General features: G+C 43.8%; 1 protein-coding gene across 2 annotated transcripts; it reads left to right on the plus strand.

The window, feature by feature from the left end:
• The first annotated feature begins 423 nt into the window (after window positions 1-423).
• Window positions 424-10,675, plus strand: rnf41 (ring finger protein 41). Of its 2 annotated transcripts, none has more exons than XM_034232688.1 (7): window positions 424-552; window positions 2,078-2,178; window positions 2,269-2,384; window positions 3,517-3,788; window positions 4,614-4,749; window positions 5,775-5,878; window positions 8,258-10,675. In XM_034232688.1, exons 3-7 carry the CDS (start codon window positions 2,295-2,297, stop codon window positions 8,610-8,612), a joined length of 957 nt encoding a protein of 318 aa, XP_034088579.1. In that variant the 5' UTR covers window positions 424-552; window positions 2,078-2,178; window positions 2,269-2,294; the 3' UTR covers window positions 8,613-10,675. The 2 variants fall into 2 exon arrangements, with proteins under 2 accessions (XP_034088579.1, XP_034088581.1); XM_034232690.1 differs by having other exon boundaries at window positions 2,078-2,169.
• Window positions 10,676-12,236: the final 1,561 nt, after the last annotated feature.

Consider the following 12,236-nt stretch of genomic DNA (forward strand, 5'->3'; position numbering starts at 1 on the left):
AACCACATGATGACGCGGCTGTCCCTGCAGGAAGATGGTGACTCATGTAGTGCACCTCCTTCCTGTTCACCTGCTGCAACATGCAGGGATCACACAGTGCCTGGCTGACGAGGAGGCCTTTCATACCCGATGTGTTGGACATAATTAATAAATGAAATTGGTGCCCTCTCAAATAAAAATAAAATATGAAAATGAAAAAATAATTCCACTTTTTAATAACCCACGTGACATTCTTTTTTTGATTTATCATTTTGAAATTAAACATTGTTCATGTCATACATACTGATATTCCACTGGCTTATAAATACATATGTTAGCCCTTTTTTGGAGTGAAACAAATAGTACAGTTATTCATTTAGTTTTTACGGACCAATAAAAAAATGCTCCTACTCTTTTACGTCATGACGTCATCGCCCGCACGCCTCGGTCCCGACGTCACGACACAGCGGTGTAGGATGTAGCTCAGGACGTGGCTAACGAGCTACTAGTTACAGTAGGACGTCAGGAAAATCAAAAACCTCGGGATTAGGATCTGTTTCACTACATGTTCAAGTAGGTATACCATTCCGTAATGATGTGTTCCCCTAAGGTGGCGGGTTGTGATGAGACATTTGTCGGTGTAGTTTCCTCAGACTGAGCTCTGTCTGGTTAGCTCGATGCTAACATCCAGAGGAAATCTAGTTAGCATGCGTTAGCTTGATGCTAACATCTATAGGAAACTAACGGGTATCTGGTTAACAGGCGTTAGCTTGATGCTAACATCCATAGGAAATCAACGGCTATCTGTTAGCATGTGTTAGCTTGATGGTAACATCCAGAGCAAACCCAGTTAGCAAGCGTGAATCAGACTCAGAATACCTTTCATTATTTCCACAGCGGCGAAATGTACTGTAGCATAGCAGGTTAAAAAAAGGCCAGCATATTAAAGTATTGCCACCATAGAAATACGTTTCTGGACATCTATGGAAATATGTATAGGATCGTACAGTGTTTATATTACACAATATTTCAACAGTTAGGTGCATTTAATTAATTACCAGGAAACTGCACTGACACCGGTCAAAGTCAAACAGAAGGGTGTTAAATCGAGATGACTGCACTTTATCTTATTATTAACATACAGGCACTGAAATATAGTGAAATGTGTCACAGAATCACATCATAGACGTGGCTAACGTTAGCATTGGTGGTTAGCATGTGTGCATGCAGAGCGCGATGGATGTGCAGCCAGGTGTGTGTGTGTGTGTCTGAAACCAGGTCAGCTGTATATGAATATATATTTATACACACAGTCTCCTGTCAGTGTCAGCAGGAGGTGGTTCACATGTTGGAGGGTTAACCACCTCCTCTCTGGGCTCGGTGTGTTCCCTGTAAGGCTCCTTTCATTCATCTAGTAATTACACTAAATGTACTTTTTAAAAAGCATGTCCCTCTCGGTTTAGCTTCCTGTAAGGTCATCCCGGTAAAGTAAGTAAATACTGCTATATTTTACTGTTTTTGTAACATATTTTATGCTATTATAGTTTTATTAAAATAGTTTTCTATCTGTTTTTAATTTTAGTTTTACTTTTATGTATCCACAACGACACCAAATCAAATTCCTCGTACATGTCAACCTACCTGGTGATAAACCTGTTTCTGAAGTACTGAGTATGAGGGAAAAGCATCTGATTCAAAGGTGTGTTGTAATTTGATCTTTAGGCCATTTTAGTATTCCTGTAACCATGTGTTTCTTGTTCTGTGGGTTAATGAGCATAACTCACCTCTTGGTGTCAGCCATGGGAGGGTTTTCTGAACAACCCCACCAGGCACAGCTGACCAAATGTCACGTAATAACACGTGTACCAAACAGAAAGAGGCTCAGAACGAGAAATACACAGACACCAAATGGCATCAAGGACACACACTACTGCAAATACTGTGTGTCTTGGTGGGGCATGTCTGTCTCTGTCCTAAAATCAGAGATCCCGCACAGAGGAAACATTATTATTATTATGACATCTTACCTAGCCATCAACTATCCAATATTGTTTTTTAAAACTGAATAATCAATGTGAATATCATTTCTTTTTTGCAGGGCGGGTGTGTGTCTCTTATCCCGGACAGATTGGTTCTGCCTGATGTCGCCGTTTTACCTCCAGAGCTGAATGGAAGCATTTCAGGCCTTTTGTGAGTGAGGTAGGCTCCGCGTGTTTGTGTAGATACTATAAGTCTTTACATCTATCTTCAGTCCCATGAGGATGTCTAAATGTCACCTGTGTGTTTCAGGAGGCTGTGTATCCCAGGTATGTACCATGGGGTACGACATTACGAGGTTCCAAGGGGAGGTGGATGAAGACCTGCTGTGCCCCATCTGCAGTGGAGTGCTGGAAGAACCAGTGCAGGTCAGTTCAAGATAAGAAGTACTTTATTCACCCCAATTTGGGACATGTTTGCGTGAAAGGAGGGGGGTCCAAACCTTTTTCACCGAGGGCCACATACAGAAAAACATACGAAGGGCTGGGCCGCTCACTAGAGATATATTACCTCATAAGTTAAGTTGGAAAAAAAAGCTCTCCAGAGGGTTTGAGTTATTGTGTAGGCGGCTCATTCCTTATTTCATAGGAGGAAATATGAAGGGTTTATTTCAAGCTTGTTGTGGAAATAAGTTACTGGGCTTTTTTCTTATCAACTTAGATTTGTTAGGACATGTTTCCAACTTGAATTAACACATGAATACTGTGTAATGTATTTGAACGTATATATTTAAGATGTACAATATAAGACAAGCCGAAGTTTCCTTTGTGGGCCATATTTCACTATACTTTCTTAATTAGCTGAAGGCCGATTCAAAATGTCCCGCGGGCCGTAGTTTGGACACCCCTGCGTTAGAGGGATGATCTGACGGAGGTGCAGTGTGTGTGTGTGTCACCTGCAGTAGAAGCAGACAGCTGTGGATCTACTTTACACACTTATCCTATATGAAGGATATGTTCCCCGCTCTACCTTTACCTGCCTCTTCCACCTGAAGCCAAAGACACCAGAGATGCTTTTCTGCCTCGTCAGTTTCTTTGTGATCTTTTTAGGTTTCAGTGTTTTTTTGAAGGGTTAGTTTGATATGGAGGCAGCGACCAGCAATGGAAACGTTGTCATGTTGCCGTTGTTCAGCATGGAAACATTCATTAGCTAACAATGACATTATTGTTCTATTAATATAAAGGGAGGTCAGGTACTCTTTAAAACAGCTGCTAGTTATGGGTACTTTTTACTGAAGGACATTTCAAAGCCTCTTTACTTTTACTTGAGTAAAGAAGTTTAGTCAGTACTTCTACTTTCACCAGAGTATTTTTAAACACGAGTATCTGTACTTCTACTTGAGCAAAGGATGTGTGTACTTCTACTTGAGTGAAGGATGTGTGTACTTCTACTTGAGCGAAGGATGTGTGGACTCTTGCCATCTCTGCTTCCTCACACAAACACTAAAAAACAAACCTGTGGTATCGTTGCTGTTCTAACGATGGTCTCTCCCCCCCCCAGGCTCCTCACTGCGAGCATGCCTTCTGTAACGCCTGTATAACCCAGTGGTTTGCGCAGCAGCAGATATGTCCCGTGGACCGCACCGTGGTGACGCTGGCTCACCTGCGGCCCGTGCCCCGCATCATGCGTAACATGCTGTCCAAACTGCAGATCAGCTGCGACAACGCGGGCTTCGGCTGCGGCGCCACGCTGCGCCTGGACCAGCTGACGTCACACCTCAAAGACTGCCAGCACAACCCCAAGAGACCCGTGAGCTGCGTGGAGGGCTGCGGGTGAGGAGAGAGCACTGCACTCACACTGAGGGGCACGGTTAGGGGTTAAAGTATATACATTGTTTTTAAAGCTACTGACCCAGAATCAGCACTTCAGCAACAGGGCTGAAACAGAGGGGGCTAGAATGGTCTGTTTGATATTTTGAGCAAAAGGTTTAATTAAAATATGAAACCACAACCATCACTTGTCAGACCGAGCCGCCCGTCAGCAGTGATGTGTTTCTGTGTTTCAGAGAAACATTTATTTGAAACTCCCGCGCCTCGTGTCGTACCTGGAAGTCCGGTCTTCCTTTTTAACATCAAGAAAAGTTGCCAAATATCTGTATCTGGTTTTGTTGCTCCTTTTTCGTGAGATAAAAAGTCAAATATGTATATAAACATAAGAAGTTATTAACAACAATGTTCTGAAAACATTTAAAGTTTGAAGTGTCCATATTAATGAGGACCAAAGAGCCGGATTAGAAAACCTCTTCTTACATTAAATGTTTTCTAACGGCTCCAAACACTGGAGGTAAGTTTGAGAGTCAAAGTCAACTTTATGTCAATCTTTCAGTTTGTGTGTACATAGAGATCGACATACCGTTTCCTACAATCCCGAATACAAAATAAAAATATGTATCCTATATATACACAATCAACAGACACACTAAGTCACTTAGTAAATGTACATTAGTGTAAGATTGTCCATAGCAGCGTAAAAAAGTGTCTGGAAAAGTATTAACAAAGATGGAGGTTCTACCATTTATCCACGGCGTCCCGGTAGAGGTGATGGTAGTACACTTCTTGAACAGTCTGATATTGAACCCGGTGTTCCTCCTCCTGCAGGCTGGAGATGCCCAAAGACGAGGTTCCTAACCACAACTGCATCAAACACTTGCGGACGGTGGTCGGTCAGCAGCAGACCAGGATCTCAGACCTGGAGAAGACCGTGACGGAGCACAAACACCAGCTGGGGGAGCAGGTGAGGACATATATATATGTTTTACATTACATTCAAGATTTCATAACACCAAGAAACACAATTTGACTTAAATGAGAGTACTAGGGCTGCACGATATTGAAAAAAACTGACATTGCGATTTTTTTTTCCTGCGATATATATTGCGTTTTTTGTAACTATATTTAACCGGATGACGGGTTTGAGTCACGGACGTCTGGATCTTAACTGGTTGACTCATCATACCTTAAGTCATGATCTAACTTGTCATCATAATGCATGATGCTTACCCTCAAAGGGGGTTCACCTGTGAAGACGAGAAGAACCTTTTTGGATCCAAAATAGTTCCAGATGGCAGATGTTGCTTTTCTTTTTGGAAGTAAATCTTAATTCTCTCCGGTATTGTCCTCCTGTGCCTCGCTCATTTTTCACCGGTGTTTTGATGGTCTGCAAACTAGCGGGGCGGGGCCTGCTGTGATCTGATCAAGAGTGGTTGTGATTGGGGGTTTGCTGTGCATGCAGAGCCGGCATGTCACTCACTCAAGAACCCCTGACATGAGAGCCGTGCAAGTTTCCCTTTAGTAGCAAGCAGCAAAATAATTGTAACATGACGTGTTTGAGTTAATTCACCTACTTAAAGGTGGGGTAGGTCATTTGTTTCTCAAACGTACCTACCCCACCTTTAATATCGCACGTCCTAAAATGAAAAAATGAAAGAAAAAAAAAATATATATTATAAAAAATTCATAAAATCGCACGTCCCTGCGGTGAATATCGTGAATATCGCGCATATCGCGGTTATCGCCATGACACGATATATCGTTCAGCCCTAGATATTACCAATTAATACTTCCTCCCCACTCATTTTCTCAAAACAAACAAACACTGACCAATATTATATTTGCACGTTTTTCACAGCCAGTGTTGGATATCATCCCACGTTTTTAAAATGTTATAACAATTCCAAACGGCATGTATAGGTCACTCTATTTCTAGCTTCAGTGCCTTTAGTGAAACGCCTCTCTGAACTCGATGCTGTTGTCTTGCAGAAGCGGGACATCCAGCTGCTGAAGGCGTACATGAGGGCGATCCGCAGCGCCAACCCCAACCTGCAGAACCTGGAGGAGAGCATCGAGTACAACGAGATCCTCGAGTGAGTCTTCACCCTCTCTCCGGGGTTATTCTCAGGTTCACTCTGTCAGGGAGTGGAGGAGGAGGAGGAGGAGTCAGGGTACCTTTCCTCGTCCACAGAGGGGAACATTGTTACAGCAAAGAGCCACAGACCGCTCAATATCAATCAAGAAGCATACAAATATCAAAAGATAAAACTGGATAAAAATCCAGTAACAGTTTAGAGCAGGGCTATTCAATTAGTTTGGAATGGGGCCGGTTGATGAACATGATCCAAAGCAAGGAGCCGGGAAAAAGGTGCTTGAAATATGAGCTTCAGATGCAGTAAATACTACCACAGCACAGTGGAGTGCATGTATTATATATTAAATCAACTACATAGCCCCAAGGCCTTCATAGATCTAAGGTGCGTTCACACCTGCCGTTTATAGTCCGGTTGAATCGAACCCTGGTGCGTTTAGCCGCTTGGTGCGGTTCGTTTGGGTCGGTGTGAACACAGACCTCTGAAGTGAACTAAACAACCGGACTCTGGTCCGCTAAAACAGGTGGTCTCGGAGCGCTTGCTAGTGAACTCTGGAGCGGTTCATGGTGTGAACGCAGTCCGCACCAAAACATAGGAAGCGTAGTATTTACGAGTCACAAGAACGCGGATGTCTTCAAAATCTTTAGCGAAAGAGTCTTTCAAGACATCCGCGGTTGTTTAGTTAAAGAGTGAAGCAGAATGAATTGTTGAACAGAGTCGTGTAAATTCTCCGTCAACTCCATAAAAGTAGGAACACCTGTCGTCGGTGAAACGCCCTCCTGACTGCAGAACGTCTCATTATATGTGTTATAATGTTTTTTAACGGACGTTGTCTGATTATATAATCATATGCGCGGGCCGCTAGAGTCTGTTGATCTCCAGACTAACAGCAGCATGAGAATAACATGCCGAAGGTGCCGATGCTCCATGGCGGAGGCTCCGGTAGAAATTGCCGGGATTTGCGTTGTTACCCCCTTAATGTCTGACCAATGGGTGAACAGCATTTCCGAGCACATGACTTGTGTTTAAAGTTTATAGTCCGTTTGAGTTTTGCCGTGTGAACGCAAACCGAACCTTCTGGAAGATGAAGCAATGGAACAAACTGTGGTCTGGGGAGAAGCGGACTATTAGGTGTGAACGCATCCTAAATGAACTCAGTAGGCCGACATGTGAAGCTGATTTAACAATCTTTTTCATTTAGGTGAAATGATGTAATTTCACGCAGCGATGCAATCAATGACAGTTTGTCACTACAGTAGCTCGTAGGTGGGTTCAAAACCCGAGCCCGCAGAAGTTTTTAGGCATTGTCTTCCGCTCTCTCTCAATTTAACACCCTCTCTGGAATAAAGGCACTCTGGCCCAAAAAGAATAATAAAACAAGTAATTAGTTTTTACCATTATACTCAAAGGGCCAGTCCATATCACCGCCGGGTTTGTCCCGCGGGCCGCCGATTGGATATCCCTGGTTAGAGAGGTAGCAGCCAGGTGGAAGACTTAAAGGTGGAAGTATATATAACAGGAGTGTTATAGTCTTTGTGTCCGTGAGACACCGCGGGTGCTTATCAGAGTTATTGTGGCTAAAAAAAAAAACAGGCAACAAAGGAGCTCGGAAAATATGTTTACCCTTAGAAAAAAACTACACATTTTAAATTGTAAAATTGTCAGAAAAAGCTTGAATACTCTTTCAGGTTAACTCGGGTATCTCTGAAACGATGGAAAGAAAAAATATCAAAAGGTAATTGTTTCTAAACTTGAATGTTTTAATTCATAAATGATATCATATTTATAATATCACATTTCTTATCTCGCAAATGTATTAATATAATGTATTAAACTGATCCAGGTCCAATGGGAGGGGAGAGAGTATGGACGACAATATTGACGTATTTTCTCGCACATTTATGATTAAATAACAGAAGACATTATTTTTTCTTATGTTTGAGTTTGAATTCGTGACTTTGATTTCAGATGCTTTTTTATATTTGTATTGAAAATGTTACATTAGAGAATTTATGGCATTTCTTAGTATTTAATATTATCATCATTTTACCCCCTTGCGTTTCCCTCAAATAGTTTACAAGTTTTTTTCTTTGTAAATATCCAAGTTTTTTTCTTACAAATGTCTCCCTAACTCCCTCCTCTTCCTCCTCCTCCTCTTCCTCCTCCTCTTCCTCGGAGATAATATTAAGTTATTTATATATAAGTTATTTCTTGTTAAAATAGAGCATTAATCTGATTACGACATTTCTTCCTATTTAATAGGAATCGTAACCTTTCCCCGAAGATCTTCCAGAAAATAGTGTTTTACTTTTCCTTTCTTTCTTGCAAATGTCTCCCTAACTCCCTCCTCTTCCTCTCCCCCCTCCTCCTCCTCCTCAGGTGGGTGAACTCCATGCAGCCGGCGCGGGTCACTCGTTGGGGGGGGATGATCTCCACTCCGGACGCCGTGCTGCAGGCGGTCATCAAGCGCTCTCTGATCGACAGCGGCTGCCCGCTCTCCATCGTCAACGACCTGATCGAGAACGCCCACGAGAGGAACTGGCCTCAGGGCCTCGCCACGCTGGAGACGCGGCAGATGAACCGGCGATACTACGAGAACTACGTGGCCAAGCGGATCCCCGGGAAGCAGGCGGTGGTGGTGATGGCCTGCGAGAACCAGCACATGGGCGAAGACATGATCCTGGAGCCCGGACTCGTCATGATCTTCGCTCACGGAGTCGAGGAGATCTTGTAATGAAGACGACGAATTCCTGATCTGAATCCTGGCTGATTTAACCCTTCCTGTCGTGTTCGATTCTCTCCTCGCCTCACTGGTGTTCCCGGGGGCGTTTAACAGCTCTTACAGTAACACAGGAAACACTTATCATGTTATTCAACGCCCTTGTAGACTGGTTTACAGTGCCGTGGACAGTCCCCATTAATCGACTGTCACAAAAAACACTTAGTGGAGCAGCTAGTTTCCAGCTGTTGCCCCGGGCCAGACGATAAAAGACAGCTTTTTAAAATCTCAACACATCGACAGCATTGGTTATAAAGAAAACGATGTGTTTTAACTGATCTTACATTAACACAGAAAGCACTAATCACGACCAAATGTTATTCAACTCCCGTCAGTGTCTCAGACGGCTGGTCACATGAATAACTGCAGAGGATACACGCTGGAGATCTGTGGATGTATCGAACATAACAGACTAGCTGCAGAGTCTTATCGTGAACCCACAAATGTTGAGGACCCCAACGTTTTATCTTCGAAATGTACAGTACGGGTCCCGAGCACCTAGAAGCTGCCGGATGCTAACCTGCATATGTTGGGCAATTTGTATAAGTAGCACAAGTTGTGTTAATTATAGCCTATGGCGGACAATAGTTGTTAAATGTCTTTAGAGTAGTTTTGGGGGTTCTTGAGGATGTCGACTCCATTTCTGACATTTTTAGGATCATGAAGGGCAGTTTAAACCAGAAAGTAGACATATTTGTTCACTGATGTGATGAATTTGGGGTCGATTTTAAGTTTTAGGAGACTCGAAACTGCCATTTATGATCCTTAACATGTCAGACGTTGATAAAGCATCCTCAATAACATCTCAAGTCACTCCAAAATTGTCCAAATCAGCCAAGACATGTTTTAGCCATTGTGTGAATATGCTAGTTAACGCAACCTATGATAATTGAGCAAATTGCCCGACATATGCAGGTTAGCATCCGGCAGCTTCTATGCGCTGGGGACGTGTACATTTCTATCATAACACTTTGTGGCACCCTGCTGGAGACTAGACTGTAATTCAGGGTTACCCATTCATTCCTATGGGGGCATTTTTAAACCGGGAACATCGCAGGTGTAACTAAGACCGTGTTCGAATGCCTGCTGTGGAGGAAGTCACACGGCCTCGAACAGATCAAATGTTAAACACTATATTAACGATGGAAGTAGATCCGAACACGACGGGGGGGTTCAAATGAAGAGGCTCTGCTCAGCTTCATGCCTTTGCCTTAAAGAAGGACACACTATGAACCTGACTGAAAGAAAAGACTGGTCCCTGTTTACAAGGTTTGTATGTTGGTGCATTGTTTGATCTGATTGTCCTCATATAGTAATAAGCTTGAAAAAGAAACCCCCGTTGAATGCGCTCAGTTGTATAAATGCTTGTAAATACAAATACTATATTGAATTCTAAATGTCTCTCCTTCCTCTCTGTATAATGCGTTTCTGTGAGTCGGCGTTTCTTTTCCGCAGGACGATGACTCGAAGGTTTTTCTCGCGCTCGCTTCAGTTTCCTGCGAGCATTTCACCACAGGACGTTCTTCTGAGTTTAGATTGTCTGAACCTCCTGTGCCATTTGGTTTATTTATTGTGTTGCCTTTTACACACACATGCTTGAAGATGTGATGTCTGGAAATCTGCCTTTCGGTGCATTTGAAGTTCATGCAGGAAGAAGAAATGAGGATCTGTGTTTTTCTTTGTGGCCTCAGATTGTAAATATGGTCTGTTCTTTGGGTCCAGTGGATGTTAAATTTGAAGTTTAACATTTCTGATGAGTTTTATTTGACAAATGGTAATCATGATTCACTTTATATCGACTTCTCACGTCACTGCCGAGCGTCAGAGACTGTCAAGTATTTGTAAAATCACTCTAAAGGCTTTCTGAGAGTTCAACTCTGCTGTGTTTAAAGTAAACAGGAAGTTTGTTTTGTGCCCTTTTTATTTTTTAATATTCCCCCTCTTAATGTTTCTGTTTGTTTTGTGTCTGTTATGTACCGTGTTGTACAGACAAAGTAATAAAACATGTCAACTCAAAAGGATGTGTTTTTCTTGCCAATAATAATAAAAATAATAAATGCAGTTCCTTATTCTTCCACCGCGTGTCGTCAGAGATCTGCAGATGAAACGCCATGCAAGAGAATATTCTTATCAAGTCTTGCATTTGGAAGAAATTTACAAGAAAAATAACTAGATTTGTTATGAAGTTGTATCGCTGTTTATCGTCTACAGTACAATCTGACTTTTTATGGTCATAAATGTCGGAATATTTCGCCCTACATGTTAACCTTTCGCCCTCTGACGCAGATGCCCTAACCCTCGAGCAGCCGCTATCTCCCTAAGGAGGGGCTGCCCTAGCAAGTTGTTGATGTCACCAGTTTGTGACCGGGCAGCTGTCGGTCAAAGATAGTTATTGTTGTGGGACACCTGGAACACATCCTTCTCGGGGTGGAGATGACCCCGAGCCATAAGAGACAACAACTGTGATTCAGGGTCCTCAGCTGTTTAGTCTATCTATTGAAGAATGTTGGTTATTACACTCTGAACTAGTTAAAACCTGGAGCTACAGGAGGGCTCTTCAGGATGTGTGGTCAGACCGTGGCCCGTGACATGTCTTGTGAATTCTCCGGCCGAAACTCCAAATAAACCGTCAGTGTTTGCCATCAAAGCTGCAGCTCTCTGAGTCCTGACTCCATCAGAGCTCCAGCTCTCATCGTGTCTCTCTGAGTCCTGACTCCATCAAAGCTCCAGCTCTCCTCGTGTCTCTCTGAGTCCTGACTCCATCAGAGCTCCAGCTCTCCTCGTGTCTCTCTGAGTCCTGACTCCATCAGAGCTCCAGCTCTCCTCGTGTCTCTCTGAGTCCTGACTCCATCAGAGCTCCAGCTCTCCTCGTGTCTCTCTGAGTCCTGACTCCATCAGAGCTCCAGCTCTCCTCGTGTCTCTCTGAGTCCTGACTCCATCAAAGCTCCAGCTCTCCTCGTGTCTCTCTGAGTCCTGACTCCATCAGAGCTCCAGCTCTCCTCGTGTCTCTCTGAGTCCTGACTCCATCAGAGCTCCAGCTCTCCTCGTGTCTCTCTGAGTCCTGACTCCGTCAAAGCTCCAGCTCTCCTCGTGTGTCTCTGAGTCCTGACTCCATCAGAGCTCCAGCTCTCCTCGTGTCTCTCTGAGTCCTGACTCCATCAAAGCTCCAGCTCTCCTCGTGTCTCTCTGAGTCCTGACTCCATCAGAGCTCCAGCTCTCCTCGTCTCTCTGAGTCCTGACTCCATCAGAGCTCCAGCTCTCCTCGTGTCTCTCTGAGTCCTGACTCCATCAGAGCTCCAGCTCTCCTCGTCTCTCTGAGTCCTGACTCCATCAAAGCTCCAGCTCTCCTCGTGTCTCTCTGAGTCCTGACTCCATCAGAGCTCCAGCTCTCCTCGTGTCTCTCTGAGTCCTGACTCCATCAAAGCTCCAGCTCTCCTCGTGTCTCTCTGAGTCCTGACTCCATCAAAGCTCCAGCTCTCCTCGTGTCTCTTTGAGTCCTGACTCCATCAGAGCTCCAGCTCTCCTCGTGTCTCTCTGAGTCCTGAATCCATCAGAGCTCCAGCTCTCCTCGTGTCTCTC

Source organism: Gymnodraco acuticeps, unplaced genomic scaffold (assembly GCF_902827175.1).
Source record: "Gymnodraco acuticeps unplaced genomic scaffold, fGymAcu1.1, whole genome shotgun sequence".
Taxonomy (NCBI): Eukaryota; Metazoa; Chordata; class Actinopteri; order Perciformes; family Bathydraconidae; genus Gymnodraco; species Gymnodraco acuticeps.

Bases quoted from the DNA above. Each gene is read 5' to 3' on its own strand.
- rnf41 (XM_034232688.1), top strand. From the start codon at position 2,295: ATGGGGTACGACATTACGAGGTTCCAAGGGGAGGTGGATGAAGACCTG. The intron at 2,385-3,516 runs GTCAGTTCAAGA...TCCCCCCCCCAG, and splicing joins TGCTGGAAGAACCAGTGCAG to GCTCCTCACTGCGAGCATGC. The intron at 3,789-4,613 runs GTGAGGAGAGAG...CTCCTCCTGCAG, and splicing joins AGCTGCGTGGAGGGCTGCGG to GCTGGAGATGCCCAAAGACG.